The sequence below is a fragment of the Apus apus genome, chromosome 6, assembly GCF_020740795.1.
Source record: "Apus apus isolate bApuApu2 chromosome 6, bApuApu2.pri.cur, whole genome shotgun sequence".
Lineage (NCBI taxonomy): Eukaryota > Metazoa > Chordata > Aves > Apodiformes > Apodidae > Apus > Apus apus.
The window spans coordinates 27,566,711-27,585,752 of NC_067287.1; the positions used below are offsets into that span (position 1 = coordinate 27,566,711).

General features: G+C 41.1%; 1 protein-coding gene across 7 annotated transcripts in view; it reads right to left on the reverse strand.

Moving 5' to 3' along the window:
• PLEKHM3 (pleckstrin homology domain containing M3) overlaps nucleotides 1-19,042 on the reverse strand; it is a 122,109-nt gene that overhangs the window by 42,857 nt on the left and 60,210 nt on the right. For all 7 annotated transcript variants that reach the window (XR_007889867.1, XM_051623360.1, XM_051623354.1 and 4 more), the window contains exon 7: nucleotides 6,765-6,922. Coding sequence is in view for 6 of the 7 variants with exons in the window: in XM_051623360.1 (XP_051479320.1) it covers nucleotides 6,765-6,922 (158 nt within the window). In the remaining variant the exon portion in view is untranslated. The remainder of the gene's footprint in view (nucleotides 1-6,764; nucleotides 6,923-19,042) is intronic.

Here is a 19,042-nt window from a genome sequence, read left to right on the forward strand (position 1 = left end):
AACAGCTGAGGAACCAGCCCAAACACAGCCTGACATGGTATCTGTGACCAACACTACCACTGCCTCTCTAGCGATGCCACCCCAGGATGGCTGAAGAACACACTACTCAAGTGTCCCTGCATCAAAACCACCAGATCAGAGTTTGCTCCCTCTCACCCAGTGCAGGTTACACTGATCTGCTGGAGAAGCACCTCAGGCAGGTAGGTGACCATGAATGAATAAGCTCTTGTCCTCGCTTGGCTGCCCAGAACTTGCCACCAGGTGCCTCTCCCTCTCAACACCTGTTGCCCCTCGCTGGGTCATGCCAGCACCCACTGCCAAGGTCTGCCACATCTAACAGATGTGCAAAGTGGTCAGAGATATTAAAACCTCACAAATGAGGGGAAAAGCAGGCAGCTCACTGGAGGGGAGAGAAAACCACTGGCTGGGAGGAGCCTTGGTGTTAACTCCTCCATTGCCAGACCCAGTGAAATGGCAGAGCAGGCCTTTGTTTTGTATGCTCACAGAACAATTTGTCACAGGCCGGGACTGAACAAGAACAGCTTAATTCAACTGCTGGCTATCATCCGGAGACAGCTGTGCACACAGGCTGAGTTACCACTCAGGAACACAGCAGCAGGGTCAAGCAGGAGCAAAAGGATCCTGCAGCTTGCAACCTCCTCTCTGCAGAGCTCTGTCACTCCTGATTAAGTAGGGAAGCCTGCCCTCAGCTCCACCCCACCTGTGGCAGCAGGGATTTAAACAACACTTATCTACATGTATTTTCATATTTGCATCCAGCAGTAGAACTGAGGCCTGACTGTCCACCTCAGCACTGCACTTTGTGAGTTGTCTAAATTCAGAGATCTTAAGCCAAGTAACGTGGCCCGTACAGAGCAGTTTACAAAAAAAAAAAATCAGTAAAGTGACATTAAAATCAGTATTAAAACATTTAATCTGAAACCAATGTGATTACACTTAAGTCACAGAATCATAGAAAGGTTAAGGTTGGAAGGGACCTTAAAGATCATCTAGATCCAACCTCAGTCAGTTGAGCTAAATCACTCTGGAAAGTGGAAAAGCCCTAAACATGGTAGATCCACTGCCTGGAGAGGCTGAGATGCCACTGAGATTGAAGTGCTTGCATTGGTCAAGTATACATCCTCTGCCTCTGCTAGCTGCCACACCATGGGCAGGACTTCACCCCTCCACCCTCTGTATTCACAAAGTGGTGGTTTAAGGCAATACTATTAACAGTAATACTAACATACTGCCCCTCAACAGTCACAATTTGACTGCATGACTCTACTATTTTGCATTTTCTTGTAAGTCTTTGAATCCTGTGATTAAGTCAGGACCTTTGCTTTTAATAAACTAGAAAGGCAAAGACACCTGGACTTCGTAGCTCCGCCATAATGCTGAAGACATGCCTACCTGGATCCAAGATGGAAAAAAGGAAGCTAACATTAAAAAAAAAATAATTAAGTATATAAACAACAAGATTCCTAAAGTAATCTTCCAATTTCTGAGCACTTAGAGTTGGCAGTGTTGGCTTTCACAGGCAATTGAAAAGCTGTTGTCTAGACTACAAGGAACCATACTTGGGAGATGGAGGAGCCTTTCTTAAAAGGCGAATTTGCATGAGGAAGAGGAAGGAAAAACTAAAAGGTGGGATTAGCAGGTGGGAATTATCTAGAGTGGGGAAGACAACAGAGGAGGGAAGCCACAAAACAGAAACTGTAAGCAAGATGGCTGCCATGTTCAGCATGCAGGGACCTTCCTACTTGAAATAAGTATGTGCCTTTACACTGAATGTTCTATTTAACACCACTCTGACACAAGGCAGGTAAACCCAAGCTCTAAAGCTAATCCAGTTCCAAAATACAATGCTTGATGAAAAGGCCAGCATATTTTATCTTTCTTTTTATGTATTCTAGATAACTTTACTGCTACCCTGCAGACAAAAATCAGGAGATTTGAGCCAGAATATTTTTACCAGTTCTGATAGATTCAGGTAAAATTAAATTATCAAGAGAAATTAGCATCTACTTAGGACCTAAATTTCTTTAAAGAAAGTGCTGAGCAGATCACTTTAGGGTGCTTTGAACCAACTCTCAACAGCTGATAAGCTAAGCTCTTTCAAAAATTAGGTAGTAAACTACTAGCATAGGTCAGGGAAACCAGGCCTGGGGAAGGCTGTCTAGTGTAAAATAAACTAATCACAGCAAGAGGGGAAAATTATGTATTTTGAGTGATGTCTTTGACTTGTGCCAAGGTACTTCCTGTAAATGCTCTGTACTATGTATTTTCGGTTTCTCCACCTAATACCTGTCTTTAACTTTCTCCCAAATGCTCAAAGCTGTTGTTGTCCAGTGACACAGCATCCATAACACAGTGAGCTGTAATCTTGCAAAGACTTTGGCATGCACATCAAGCTATGCACAGCCCCAGAGCTTTTACTAAGACTTCTTGCTATGTGTAAAGTTAAGTACATTCGTAGGTCTTATCAGGATGGTGGCCAAAGATTATAGAGGCATCCAAGCTGGTTGATACAGTAAGCCTGTCCTGTGGCATGTCTGTTTTAAACTTGGGTCTTCTGGTTTGTATCTCAAAAGGTCTACATGTCTTAACTGATCTGCAGAACAAATTAACTTCACAAAGTGAAAACAGGTTAGCCTTGATAAATGAATAGGAACACAAAAGAGCAGCTCTCCATGGTTCACATACATCTAAAGTCAGCACCTAAAAGGCAGGGAATTGACTAAATAGTTCACAACCAGCTTTACCAGCAAAACACAACAAATTGTCTCTCAAAGTAGTCATTAGGATGCTGACACACAGGCAAGACCAAAATTTTATGAACTGTGTAGCATGCAAGAAGCTTAACCACATCTATATAATTAGTTCATTACTTAACTGGATACAAATTCCTTCCTAACAAATAACTATTTTCTCATTCCAATGGTACTTTTCTCAGTATTCCTTAAGTTTTAAGACTTGTTAAAAATTTTTCTAGGTTATAAAATAATATATGGCCACATATCATAGACAACAGTACCACTAAACAGGCATTTTCTTTTCATATCTGCTTTCTAAAATAAAATCTAGAAGAAAAAAAATCTTTTTACCATGTTAATGAAGAACAATCAATATCAGAAAACCTGAGGAGCAGTGCCTGGCTGATAAAAATGGGGAAGGATAGCTCTAACAAGCCAATTTATAACTAGGAATATTTAAACTCATTTCACAACACTTGTAAAAATGAAACTAGTTATATAATAGGATCATTTTATACATTATTTGCTAAACTTAATCACGGGTCAAAATTAGTCCAAAAAATAAAACTGTAGGTAGATGCTCAGGTTGTTTAAGTTGCCAGGGCTCAAACAAAACCAAAGCTGTGAGAGTTTACATTAGCTGGCAATTTGCTCCATGAAATACACCATTAACTCAGGAGGTTTTAAATATGGTTCTCATGATTTAAAGGCCTTCAAAAAGATGCTGAAACAGTGAAATTTAGGAAGAACCCTGATGAACCATTACACAAATATAGATATGAATATAGAAGAGAGGAAAATGGGGGACAGAGGAATCAAACTGACTGAAAGAGACATCCAAAAGTATGGGACAATTTTAAAGAAACTGTTCAACTACTGAATCATGGCTTTCATTAAGCTCCGTGCAGAACAGCCACCTCCCAAGAAAAGCCACAGAGAGGAAATATCATTAGAAAGCTTACGACTTTGTGAGCCCACCTTTAAATTCAAGGCAGCAAACTGATGTGCTGTATTGTTGAGCAGGATGTAAAAAGCCTGCCAAGCACAACCCACAGACCCACTAATTAAGTGAACTGATTGTGTTTGTTTTGGAACCATTTGCCAACAAAGGAATGTGTCACTCTGATTAGTGAGAGAAGGGTATGTAATATATGTGTATTCAAACCCTGAGGAGTGCATAACCCAGGTATTCACTCTGTTTGCTCAAGGACTGACAAAAATTACTCTCAAGCAAATAACCCGACCAAAGAGAAAAATCTACCCCTCAAGAGGGGCCCTTCTTTTCTCTCAGCTTTATCTACCTAAAGAAGACCCATCTTTCATAGAGGACTATTGAAGACTGCTCCAGAAACTGCTGAGAATATTTTTGAGAGAAACAATTTCTCCTCCCCAAAGCTGACCTAAGAGACCATTAAGATGGAAAGGTAAGAGCCAGCTAAGAACCACCTTTGAATTGTAACTGCCTCTCTAACAGCTGTCACTCTTCTCTCCAAAAAGTGAGAAATGTTGGGAGAGTGCCAGAATAACACATGCCAGCTCAACACAGACACCCACCCCAGAGACACAGACTTCACTTTTTAAACATTCAACAAAGAGGTGAAGTTTGCAAAAGCTGTCATGCACCCACTTCCAAGTATTTCTAACCTAGCAGCCCAGTGTACTAGTAGAATTAGTAGCTCAAAAGTGAATGAGCAACATTACAAAGCAAGAAGGAAAAACAGTCTTCAGATCTCAGCTGCTCTTCCCTCCTTAACTCAGCAGCTACAGCCAGGGTACTTGGCAGTCCAGTACTGAGTAAAAAATGTGAATACTATGCTACAGACAGCAATTCCAGAAATTCTTACTGCACGTTGTCGACTCAGACTAATACAACTAAATCAAAAATCTGAGCTGTTTACTCAGAGCTCTGTACAACACTTAACTAACAAGGAAAGCTGAATGCATCATCAGAAATTGCAGGTATAATTTCAAGTCTTCACAAAAACTTTTTGTCACCTTCCATTCCATCTGCCACAGGTTACTCCGTACATCAACCTATTTCTAACTAGCCCCCTCAGCTTACATCTGCCATAGTAGTGGTCAGCACACCTACCTCAGAAAGCTCTCTCACCTCTACCTGGCCTTCTCCCTCACTGCTTTGCAGCTGATGGAGCTGCACAGTAAAATACACAAGCTCCTCTGCTGGCATGAGCTGCCTCCAGCCTGAAGGTGGAAAAGGGCAAAAATATGGAACTGAAAGAATCTAGTTGGTTTCACAGGGGTGGACGTGCACACACGAGCAGTAATGAGATAAGAGAACTAACTAGGAAGGGAAACAGAAAATGCTGGGGATAAAAGCAAGATTTAGTGATAAGGAAGACAGGAGGAATAAGCAGATTGACCTCTGACAAAATACAAAAGATAAATATTGGAGAACCTTTCATGTTAATTGTGTTTTAATTAAAATAATTAACAAAGACTGCTGCCCCTGGCATGACATCAACCATGACTTTACATGTGTGAAACATGAACTAAAGTCCTTTTTGGCTTCTAATTCATATAAAAACTATCTAGAGCATAAAAAAAGCTAGAGCAGCTTCTTTTGGCTTTCACCGAACTGCTAACAAACTCTGTTTGATTCCAAAAGGTTTAAAACTCTGTAACTGCAAGGTTTGTCTCATCTCAGCTAAAGGGCAGAGGAACAATATATACTCAATGGTGTTTCTGGGACCAAAAAACCCCCAGACAAATCAAATGCAGAGACATTTCAAGTAAACTTGTCTTCCCAAATGCTCTCACACATTGTCATCAATCTTTCAGGAATACCTTCAATCACCTTTTATACAGTCTCAATAGACATCTTATGTTTTATGTCATCTCAGTCTCTCTCTTTTCAACTCAGTCTATCTCACCACGCACCCTAAATACATTCTTTCCTGAAAACCATGTATACAGATCAGCTGCAAACCTTGTTTAGCTTATGACCATTGCTTTGTCAATGCATATTTTAGAATCAGCATCTGGGAAAAAATATGGACAAACAGTCTTTGAAACTCAGGCTAGGCTGAGTAGTCCTTGGTTACTTGTAATTTAACATCTTTGTGCATGCAGGGGAAAATCAGATTGTTAACAAAGCCCTTTTAACAGGCTGGTTCAGATTGCTTACTAAGGTAGCAATTTTAAATTATTTTTTTCCCCTCAATTAAACATTTTGAAGAGAAAATTGAAATTACTCTATTTGGAAAAGCCAGAAAAGTACTTATCTATAGAGGAATGCTGTGCTGTCAGATACACTGCCTTTCTGTTGAGTTAAAAATTAAAAAAGCCCTCTTCTTTATTCAAAATCCAAGACATTTGTGAAAAAGTGTGGTAACATTGCTGCATTGGTAAGTCTACTGTGGGTTCCTGCATTTTCCTTCTAGCTTTCCCATGCAGCTTCTGCCAATGATCTGGCATTCAGTGTTCCATATAATGTGAAATAAAGGTTCTTTTGTTGAGTTTAGGACTGGCATCTGCTTCTATTTATATTGTAGCCACCTGAGAATAACCATGCCAATTAAAAAACTAATTAAAAAAAATCTTGCATACATAGGCACAGAGGGGTATGCACACAGAGAGCAGAAAATTAGCCATAACATCCCATAAGGAAAACGTTTTAGAATGGATAGTTATTGTTTTATAATGTACAATCCCAGTAGATCACAGGTCTAGTGACATTAGATACCAGAAGGATGTCTGTGATGACTCCAGAGGACCCATTTGGCTTTTCAGGACACTTTGCAGACTCAGAAAAGCTTTGGATAAATCACGCTGTGTAATGCTACTGGGGGACTCTTCCCTTTTTGAACAGCTGTTGTGAGAGTTACAGGGTTTATTAAGTAGCTCTTCCCATCTATTTCCAAGTGTACTCATGGTGGCCTCTCTAGACCAGTAATCTAGTGCAGCTGCCCAAAAACAAGCATTACTGGGAGGCTAAGAATCTGCAAGGATATGATACGTGGGTCAAATGTATGACTGACATTACAGTACCTGCTTGTAGAAATGTCTTCAAAGGGGTAAAGGATTTCTCCATTGTTGCAAATTTCACAGATGAAACCCTTTTGACTACAAAGGCTGCAGCTGTACACATGAGAGGTGGCAAACTTGATCACCTTCCCCAAGAAAGGAGCCAGCTTTCCTTCAATAACCTGAAATGAGGAGAAGAATGAATGAGCCTCCCAAAAATTACTAGAATGCCCTGAAGGACTGAGAAAATATTAATACAGAAACGTAGCTAAGTGCTGCTGGTTAAAACAACAGGAAAGTTACTTCCCAACAATTACAGCACCACAAAATCACAAGTGATAATAGTAGCCAATGAACTGGTAATGATCCACCATAAAAACAAAGTTACTATCTCTCTGTAAGTCTCTATATGGCATTAACATACAAGATCAGTAGTCATCTTAGGTACAAAAAGAGTTTAAGGCATATTATAATAAAAATGACAGCTATGGATACTGCCTTACGTTTATGATTTTTATTTCTTGGTATTTCTTATGCACAAATCATAGTTTTTTCTTTGTTCCTTTATTCAAAAGCACTAGTTTTCTGCATATTTTTTGTGAACGGGACCCTGGCTTTCCTCCTTTAGCAAGGTTGTGTCCTACAGAAAAATACTAAAATACCATATTCCCCTCATTACCAAAATGAATACATTCTCAGATAAACTCTTGAATAGAATTGTGGTTTTTTCCTTCAGTGTCCAGTTCTCAAATCAAGAAGTCTCTCACTGTCAGACAATCCTACTAGACCAGCACTCCGTGTTGGTGTGAAAAAACAGCACTGCAGTATAGATTAAACTGCTAGCCAAAACACTCATCTAGATTTGTGACTCGGTGACAATGCCTCAATAAGGGGTGCTATTCAGGCAAAATGCTCCCCATTCAGACCAAACTTCCAGAGACTTTAAGGAATTCTGTTGGTGTTGGGAATAATGAAGACGAAATAAGGCTCTAAGTAAGTGTATATTCTACTCTCCTGGGCTTCCTGTGGCCTGAATGGCAGCCTGCCAGATTAGCAATAGAAAAGTGTCACAGGATTTGATAGTGACCTCCTGTAAAAAAGAAGAAGAATGCAATAATTGTGGATTGAAGGCTTGCACAGGGCTGTGCCCTGAAAACTAAGAGTGGGGAGATTTACACTTAAATGTGTGCCAGATTCAATTCAGGCACCCATTCCCTCAATACAGTAACACACCACTTGTAATTTGGGTTTAGTGTAAACAAATCTAGAGAAGGCAAAGGTCAAGGCAGAGAAGAAAAGAGATTTTTGGCAGCATTCCTCCCCACCACTAAGTAGAAAGGAAATTAATTTGTGTTCCAGGGCAACTTCCTGTCCACTAGCCAAGGTAGCCACATATGGAGAAGGAGGTGCACGGGTACAGTTGATGTTGATGGTGCTAAATGGCATGGGCTGAAACCTGACCCCTCTTTTGCTTTCAGGTCTAGCCTGCTAACAACATCTGCAACAACAGGAAGCAGCAATGTTATTGCTACTACTGCAGATAGGACATCTGCTCATGTTAGAGGAAAAATGACGTTCCTATTACATCCTGGTATAGGAAGATCCCCTTCAACCAGAACATAAACAATGCAGAGAAGCTGCTTCACAAAATACAAAAATGAAGCTGTAGTTCAAGGTAGTGATATTACTAATCTTCTAGCAGATAGCCAGAGGTTAAGCTTAGCCTCCCCTAGGCTGGATTTTGTTTTTCATTTTAAAGAAATAATTTTTTTGCTCACAGACTCCAGAGTTACAGAGGGTCTGAAAGTCAAACAACTTGAGAGTAGGGGAAAGATATGAAACCTGATAGTATTCAATAACCAGGAGGAAAGAAACAGTGAAGCCACCCAGCTAGTGGCAAGGCTACAACCACCCTCCAAAAAGCTATTTAGCACTAATAGGTGAAATATGCATACAAATACAACAAATAAACCACAACACATACATACTTTCCAAAGAATTTCTGTGCTACAGCAACCACCTCTGACAGGCCACAAGAGCTCAGCTCAAAATGCCAGGCTGAAAGAGCTGCAAACAAAGTCTGTACTAATGTCACTGTCAGCAAGGACTTAAAAGATAAATCTCTTAATTAAAACAACATTTTATATAATGTAATAAACAAAATTAACATAATCTATTACCTTCCTAATCACCAGGGGTGAATTTAAGTCTGTAGAAGGCACAATAGGTTTCCTATACTGAAAAGCTCCCAAACCTAAGCAAGACAGATTAGCAGGCAGCTGCCCTCAAGAAGCTGGTGTTATTTGTCCTTCTTTATTTATTTGCATGGCTCATCCTAACACTGTGGTGGGTTGGCTTGTAACTTTGGCCACTGCAGACATACAATGAAGATGTTCTCTTCAAAGAGGCATGCATGCAATTTTGCAATGTGAATTACAGGCCATTTTACTGCATTATAGGAGGAAGACAAAATGCAACATCAAACTGGTATTGTAACTATTTTTAGCATCTGTAAATTTTGTGTAATTTTGTTTCATCAGAGACCTCAAGGCTGTGCACAGGATATTATTTTCTTTGCAGCCTTCTCTCACTTGTGTTTATAGCTAATAAGAATCAAATCCTCATTTCCATTTACCTTGGCAAGTAAAAAGGAAGATTTCCATTTGCTGTCCCCAGGAGGTATTTCATGGAAACACTTCCTCAGAAAGTGTTTTATGGTTGGGAAAAGGAGTGTAGGACATGTATTCAAAGGTGTCAGAACTCCTCCTGTGACTAAGCACTCTCTGTGACAGCCAGAGGCCCAGGGTCAGTCAGTTTAGACATCCCAGACTCATAATGGCAGAATTCTGGGATGTTCTCCCAACTGATGCCAGAATCTGACCTTTAGTTTCAAGGGAACAAAAGGGATTTAAGAATAGAAGCGTGTTAAACAAACATAATGCATTATTTAGAGATCAGGAAAGATGGCCTCAAGAGGCCATCTTGGTAGAGCCAGTAACATCTGTGTAATTCTTTACAGCTGTATCTGTTAGTAAAGGCTTTCAGTGACAGAGACTCCACAGTGAGATGCCATCTAACCCACCACGTATCTGTTCTTCACTTCAGTGTTGGAGTCACTCCTAAGCTTTGACCTGAACCTTCTCTAAGAACATTTTAGTTTACAAAATAAGCTTACAAAATAAGTTTACAAAATAGAGAAACTGTGAAATCATACACTATGAGCTGTAGAACAGTCCATCACATTTCATAAGAAATGCAGAAACTTAACACAAAGCGGACAAAGTTAAAGAGTATGCCAAATGAATAGAAACAAAAAAATTTCACCACTGACTTACCCCTGTAACTCAACCCTCAACATGCACCTGTAAAAGCTTAAAAATATATTCCTGCCTTTAAAAAAAAAAAACGCAACAAAACAAAACAGCATCAAGCTTAAAACAAATGACAATTTTGCTTATTTCAGATTCCCTTCCACCTGCAGCAAACATGAAGAGCAAGGTCTGTTTTCTAATCCGAATTCTTTGTAGTGCAAGTAGCTGTTTCATTGTCTAAAATTAAGAATGAAATGTAACACATGATGGCATCTTGGTCATTAATTGATGAAGGCTGCAATGCAGCTTCCTCTTCCCAGGCTGGTCAAGGAACATCTCCCAGAAGGATTCTGGACATGGGGACCCACTCCAAGTTACCTTACTCCTGCTGCAACTGGAGTATAGAGGGGTACACCGCTTGTGTTTGAAGGCCCAAAGCAAGCTGTGTCTAAGAGGCCCAGCGTTCAGATCTGAATTACTGTTTACCTCTGGGAATCAGAAAAAACACTTTTCTAAGCTACCACAGGACAGAAAGATGTGGCTTTGCATACTGCAGCTCCTAACTGCAAGTCTCGTGTGAAGAATTGTATAAAAATACACACCCACATGTACACACATAAAAGATGGGTCCTGCCCTCAAAGCATTTACATTTTAAACCAACAAAATGAACATTGTTTTTTACAGTAACTGCCACGTATCTCTGACCCAAAATGGGACAAACTGTTTGCAGGAGCCTTCCAGGCTCCCTGCCCACACTGCAGAGAGCACCCCTACTGCTAGAGAATGGCTGCAGGTGCCTGGACTGCCAGGGAGGGGAGAAGAGAAGCCAGAAGACAATTATTTTAGATGATTTTTAGAACAGAGGGTTTTCATACAAGTCAAAGTTATGAATAAAGGTAAATCAAACTTTCTTCTCTGTTTATCTGTGTGCTACTGTTTAGTTGGGTAGCAGTATAAATCCAAAGAAACAATTATGCTCTGTATGAGTGAGGTGGTGGAGGGGGAAACATGGGGTCTGCTGAAGGCTAGCAGACAAGCCAATGTTGGCAACATTATGAGAGCCTTGGACAGCAGGAAGACACGACGCACGTGCAGTGGGTTATGTTTTTCCTGATTCAGCAGGAAGACGGAGAAGAAGAAAGGCAGCAGCAGCTATGGTACAAGTTGAAATCTCTTTGGATACACCACATTAATATGATCACGAGGGCAACGTGTGATCAGCCAAAGTTTCACTACCTTCAGGAGCGGCTGCATGTCCCCAGAGGCTTCCTGATCCTGCTATGCAAAGACTGGAAGTCACTCATAGCGCCATCGCTCTATGAAGATGTTTTCAGAAACAAGTGGGCAGCCAGTTGTCTCCAGAGAGCAAGAACTGGAAAGGCCACAGACCACACCATCCTCCACAGGCAGAGAAATCCTCCTCAGTGGCCCACTATGCACACAGCAGGGCTGTTGCCCATAGACAACTTCCAGGAGCAGCACATGCTGCCCAGGGGACTCTCACTGGTATCAATGTGCCCTACCTTCACAACGCATTTCTGAGCCCACAGCACTGCCCTGTGCTGGGGAAGAGGCAGTACCCTTACCTCCAACACATGCTGAGCTACAGCTGTGTCCTGACCTCATCCCTCATTGAACCTCTCTGGTCTGAGAACAGTGCTGGTAGAAGTCTACCTCTGAAGGTCCCCACTTCCCAGCCCTAGCTTGCCCCTAAACGTCCTCCTCCTCCCACGTAGCACAGTACAGGGAGACCAAATGCCAGCCCATTATACACAGCTGAGAGAAGTCACTTTGTCTTCCCTTTTCAGTCACCAAAGACCCCATGTCTGAGAACATACTAACCAGCATGAAGGAGGGCTGCACAAACTAGTCCCACGGGACAGCAACATAGTGAGCACAGTGTTGGAACATACATGTTTTCATATTAAAATCAAACCAGAGAAGTAGCCAAGGTGGTAGAACTTCTTGTCTCTGTTGAGAATTTGAAGCCAGAGAGGTTCCTAAGCTCTCCTAAACACTTGGCTGGTAAGAAATTTATGTTTGGAAAACAGAACAAGACAAAAAAATACACTAAAAAAAACTAATACAAAACTCATTAAGAGTCTGTTCTAGTCCCTGACAGTTGTTCAAATTAGAAAAGACATAACAGAAGCCTCTGACAAGGTAAGTATGGAAGTCCCCTCCAAACTCAGACTGTGCCATTCTCAAAGAGGTAATATTACAAGTGCATTATGGGGAGCAAGGGGGGGATTGTGCAGAAGTAGATGGAAAAATGAGTCAGATGAAATCCACTACTGTTTCAAGTAACACCTCCATAGCCTTCCACTCACCTCTTAGATCAGGTCCACAGAAATACCCAATCTTTGTATCATGGCCACATAAATCAACACTGAAATCTATCAGACCAGATGAACTTTCTGGACAGGAGACAAAAACCAGTACCATTATCAGACATTTCTCAGGGCAGTGAACATTTGTTTTGAGGGCAGGACTCCTGTCACCAATGCTAGCTAAGAAGTAAGAGCTAAGGAATAAGACCTCAATCCCTGCAGGAGGCTACCTTTTGAATCTGAGGGTCATCAAATCTCCTACTCTGTGCATTTTTATGAACTTCTGAAGCACAGTAGATGTTTACATAGCATAGAGATCATAAATACCTTTGATCATCTACATGAAGAGTGTCAAGACAGGCAGTAAAGGGAATATAGCTTGCCAAGCTTTCAGTTACACTGCTCTTAATGCAAGGAACTGCCAAGGTTAAGAAGTCCAAATTCTGAAAAGTGTCACAGTATATTAAACTACATCATGGGTTTTTGCATTAAAATAAGTTTTAGATTAAATCTGCTAGTCTCAGTAATTTCCAACACATGATAAAAAGAGTAAAACAGAAGTGGTTTTAAATTTATTTTTTTTTCTTAATTAAAATCCAAGATAATGGAGAATCAATAGATGAAGGATATTTTAACAGAAGCTATTGAGAATCTAAGAGAAGAACTAACCACGCCTGTATATTGTGCCAGCCACACAAGGGACAGCCAATAACCACAGGCATCATGTAACAGCGTGTCTAGAAACACCATCACTTCATTGCAGCTAAGTGATCAGGGCATAAACACTGAGAAGGGAGCTAGAAATGTCTCCAGCTCTCCTGAATCCTCAGATCTGGACCTCTAATTTCCTCATGTACCAGATAGACAATAGGAAACCCTGGTTATTATCCTCACAGAGTAGAAGTATCTGTTGCTACTGCTAAGAGCCCCAACACCAGGGTTTAGTATTCCAGGTAAAGTGGTGAAAATACTGTAACACTCAAGTTCTCTATCACTGCCACTGTGAGACAAGCTAAATTTGCCAAATGGTTTTGTGACCCCACCCTTGTAAATCAGCTTGTTAATCATTATTGTCATAGAGGTGATAAAGTTGTTTTATAAGCCAACACTGACGCAGTAACATTAACTACTTATGTAGGGGCTGGTGTATTTCTCTACAGATAACATTTATTAGAAGGCACTCTCTTTAAAGGCACAGGTTTGCCTCATAACCTTCTTCTAGAGCATAGAACGATCTGCTCCACTTACTTCTCCAGTCTGCTTTGCATGTCAGACACAAGTGACGCCTGGAGGGGATGGGTTAAGTGATATCAAACCCCTAAAACACCTTGAACTACAGGTTTAAATCTCAGCTGGATTGTCCTGGCCTCTCCTCCTGACAGAAGAAAATTTATTCTTTCTCAAGGCCAGAAGCACACTTGGCACTATCTGAGAGTCAGACACAGACAAAATTTGCCAGGAGGCACTGACGCAATACAGTAAAGTCTTGAAAAGGCCAAGAGGCACTGAGAAAATAGAAGGGGTAGTAGACATGAAGCTCATTCACCATCCTCAATTATATACATTGAAGGGACAGAAAGTACTTTAATTATTGGGATTAATGTCACAAGCATGTCTGGCAGAAGGAAGCTATGTGAAGGAGCAGTCAACAATTGTGCACAGCTTTCCACCATCCTTTAAAGACAAGATTTCTGCCCCTTCCTGGTTGCTTACTTTCTGAATCTGGCCTTCTGCTAACTCAAGCCTTTCCTTACATGCTCAGGGGTAAGCTCCAGCCTTGCCTAGACTTCAGAGTACCATAAACAATGTGCTTCCTCGACTGAATGAAAAGGAAAAAACTCCTGACCAGATCAGCTTGCATTCGCTTCTGTGCTCACTACCCTCCAAATTCCACTGGCGGAAGCTTTGTGTAAGAGGACTAAAACACTCCGTAATCTTTTTTCACCTCCAGGACAGAGAAGAAATAGGCTTTTGAAAGAACTACGGATGATACAAGAAAACAGTGCTAGAAAAAATACCTCTAGAAACCTCCCCTGCAGCACAGCCAACTGTGACAAATGACTGTCTGACTTGCTTAAAACCATCTCACCACAGAGATCCCGCAACTTTCCAGTGCTCAAATCAACTATAAAGTTGTTCGTAGTGCCTGCCTTCAGATCTCTTTTTCTGCAGTCAACTATCACTGTTTCACACTACCTCCTATCCTCAGATAAAGCAATCTGTTTCAGAAACCATTTCCTGATGCGTTCTGTCACAGGTGATCTCTGTTACAAGCCAGGAAGAGCAAAAGCAGACTGGGGCGCAGGAAAGCTACAATGGTTACCTTCTTTACTTGCTAACTGGAGAACTAGCAGGTATTTTCTGCTTAAGTGTGGAGATTGGACATTAAAGCACAAACGCTAAATGGAATCTCTACCCTTCGACAGATTTCAGCAAGGTCAGGATTTCTGTGATGAAAACATGGATGTGGAGACAAGCATGCTACAATATGCTTAGCTAAGGATAATACAAGCTGCAGAGAACAGAAAGGGAAAACATTCCCTGGCTGGAAAGCTCGTAGTCATTTATATCTAGGGAACAGACAATGCTCATGGACCGCTTATTTCCTTGAGGTTTTTTTCTCCCTTCTGTTTGCCAGATTCCTAACTCCATGAATTCTTGTTACTATTTCAATGTGCAATTAATCTTTAGTTCAGAGGAAAGGGAAATGGAAGGAGGAAGGACAATGATGAGGTAAAAAGCCCCAGGGAGGCAGATATCAGATCTTAGCTCTGCCCCATCTTTTGTGCAATATACCGGTCTGGTCAGCTTTCCTTGTTCCATTTTGACTCCCAGTCATCTCTTTCAGATTGTTTGCCTTGTTTATTTAAATTGCAAGTGACTTCAGGGAAGAATGACTTCCTGGTATTTGTGTATAGCACACTAGAATTGATCACTATGCATTGCTGTAAAACAAATCTTAAAAGAACACAGCAGTAATTCCAGGAGAGCCCCATCTTTTGTTGCTACAGCCATGCTAAGTGCCACAATGCCACCTCCCAGCAGTAAGGGTGATACCACCACATCCTCTCTGTCCTCTTCCCTTTACAGCCTTTGCAGGTCCCTGGCTGGCCCAAAGGCCTATTCAGCCTATGGCACAGGTGGCAGCAGGGTAGACAGGCGTGGATGAGGCCAGGGACTCGATTCATCCTCTGCTGTCACCAGCACAAGGTACTGGCTCTGACACACGTTACACCATTTTGCCACTACTGGCCTTGAGACAGACAAATCTCCATTGCACAGCCACACGTTGTACCGTGCTTTCTCATCACTTAAACAGGGCAGAGAACATCCCGAAAGGAAACTTGGTGATAAACACTGCAAAGAACAAGAAAATCCACAAAAACAATCACCAAATAAATCAAACTACAACAGAAATGAGTGAGAATTGAATGAACAGAAATCAAAAGCTCCCTTTGACTTCCTTGTACCAGACAGTCCACACTGACGGCAGAGCCATTTGCTGTTCATGGTCCTTCCAAACCAAACCAGTCAACATGTTTTAGTTTAATTTTATATTTAGTATTACGTTTAGTATTAAAGTGATATTCCACAAAATATCCACTCACTATATAGGTACTAGGAAGAGGAGGAAAAACAGAACAAGATCAAGAGCAAACACTGCTAATCTGTGACAAGCACATACAGGCAGGGGGCAAGGCAAAGTCGGCCTTTTACACTGGCTGGGGGAGAGAAACAAAATGGTGACAGTCCAAGTGAATTTATAGCAGGAGGCAGAGGATGACAAGGTCCCTCCAAGCCCTTCCCTGCTCCCTTCATAGAAAGGAAGAAAAGCGTGAAATTTCAGCAGGTCTCTGGGTGCAAGCTGACACAAACGAGAAAGAGAAGGAACTGTCTCAGTATGAACAACTTGTGCCAGCTCCCGAGCCAGCCTTGCAACAAAACTCCAGCCCCACAACTTCTGCCTTCATACTCACTATGTTTCAATCATCTCTTCTTCTTTCTCCTTCTCCCAATGTTTCCAGGTAGCTACATGTAAATTTTGTCACACCCCAAGTTCTCCTAATCTTGTTGCAGGGATGAATTATAGGTTGTTTTAAGAAACAGGTCTTCAAGCAAAGGTTAAAGGCTGTTTTAATCAAACAAGGTTGAAAGAGTACCAGGAATTTGGCTGGTAGAGAAGAGAAAGCACTTTTCTTAGCTTAAAAACATATGTGACTCTAAATTTAGACACAAGCAAAATACACATTCAGGTAGAGAGCATATATGTGCTTTTTTTTTTTTCCCCTGCCTCTTTCTTTTTTAAAAGATGAAGCAGGCAATTGCATGCAGAGACAGTAACTGACTCCACATGCCCACCAAGTAAGATGTTATTTCATGAGTGATATCACAAAATCAGAAACTTTCCTGCCTTGCACAGGACTGAATCAAGGCATTTAAAGGAGGAGTTATCTGAAGGATTTTAGAACAAGAAAGCAACATACCAAGAAAACAGCTAGGGTTACTCTGAAAAATCCGAGTACAAAGTATATTAAAAAAAATAAATTAAAAAAAAAATTCTTCTCTTGTCCAAGCAGGTAGCCCCGAGACAGTATTTTGTTTCCTCAATGAATATGTGGTTTCTTGGGATGTTATTCCTTGAGATATGTCCAACTGCCTCTCCTGAATAGACATTTTATGTGAACTACAGCAATGAGGTTAGAGCCCAATCTTTTCACACTGTTAACCCTGATCTCCAGTACTGGGCTTTTCATTCTGCACAGCAAAAAAACAGAAGAAACCTGGTTAGCACAAAGCACTAGAAAAGGGGTAGCTTATATTGCTAGTGCCTCTTCTAGGGGCTGAAAAAATCAAAGTATCTCTGAAAATCTCAGAAGGTCTTGTGAGCCACTGGCAATACTGCTGCGTTGTTTTAAACAGACTTTCATTGTAAAAAGCCACACTTCCCCAAGCAGCCTAGATTATATATTCAGACGGAAAACCACCACATGTACTTAATAAGCCGTGTTGAAAACTCTGGTTTCAACCACTGCAAAAAACAGTTCTGCTATAAAAATATCTATTAACAGACTTGGTGTATCTACACATCTCCAAAACTTTAACACGCCTAACTCGGGTGTCACTTGCCAAAACACTCCTAGCTGGCTCTGCCATGCTCTCTGCCTGACCATGAACCATTCTGAGTGACAGCAACTCCCTTTCTTAGCAGAGCTGTGGCAAAAAGGAAACACCAGTAAGATCTTTGCCATTACCACTAATTGTAAGCAGAGCTGTGAGCACTTTGGGGAATTGTACACACACCTGGAATATAAACTATCCTGAAGTCTCCTATTCTGCTGAAAGGCAGCTCAGTGCTAGAAACCCCAGGGAGTGACAGAAATGAGTGATAAAGGAACCATAGCCATAAGGGAGTATACAAGTTGTTTAACTGCTCTTTTGCTATCAGACCTTTAAATATTTATGGAAATCTATACTGTGTGGGTTTGTCATCCTAGGACTATTTTAATATTCTTCTGCTAATACAGTTACCACAGGCATACAGGCACAGGTTGTAAAGGAAGGACATAAATATGGCTACTAGTGTTATCTTGTTATGGTCCAAGATGCATGTTTACATAGTTCAAGTACAGAATAATCTAGGAGCCTCAAAATCTTAGCATATTTAAATTGTACAACCTATTTAAAACAGGTCAGATGGACTACCTCTCCAAAGTGTTGGTTTCTATCTTTTAAACTTAATTGTGCTTAGGATGTCTATTTTAAACATACACATAGTAAAGTGGGACCCATTTTACCTCAATCCCATCAAAAATTACTTGTCCTGTCTGTCAGAGAAAACCTGCAGCACAGCTGGGAAGAGAGACCAGCTCTCACGTGCCTTAGAATGAGAACTGGACAACTGTACAAATTAACAATGTGTGCATCCTCTCACCTCCCCATGCAACCATCTGTTTCTGTCCACCTCCTACCAAGTATTTAAGAGCAGGAGCTGTAACTGACATGTCAAGTTAAACTCTACCTCTGTTTTATACCAGCTCTACTCTGAGCAACATCTTCCATCCTGTGGTCAGCTAAATACTGGTATTCAGCAGTATTTGCTAAATACTGTTAGTATTTAGAACTGCAGAACTTGCGTATCTGTCTCACATGTTGTGTCAATCCTTGCTTGGAAGGCTGAAGACATAACTCAGTGTTTTCACTAGGGTGCTGAACTCTGAACTGCAGCAGCTATGGCTCAGGCGTGCCTTGCATTTTGCTGCCCCTGCTGCTCACAGAGAACTTGCAGAGAACTGGGACAGACAAATCTTCAGATATCTCAGCATTGCCAGACTTGCCAAAATCCTAATTTTTCTTCTTACTTGCCATCTCCTGCCCCTCAAACAAAAATACGACTTGCCTAAACTGCTAGTACAGCTACATGGGTGAACCTCTTCAGTAAATAAAAGTTTAAGATGATACAGCTTATATTGAATCACTGAATGAAAGAAATGATAGCAAAAGACTTTCCCACTGATACAATGAAGTTTGTAGTGTTTTTACAGGTATGGCCATATCCATTAAGAGCAGGGGGTGGGGGTATTTGTCATGCATCTGTCCCAGTAACACTTCGACAACAGAGCAAGGCCAAGGTATGTTAGCCAAAATCCAGTTTTGTCCATC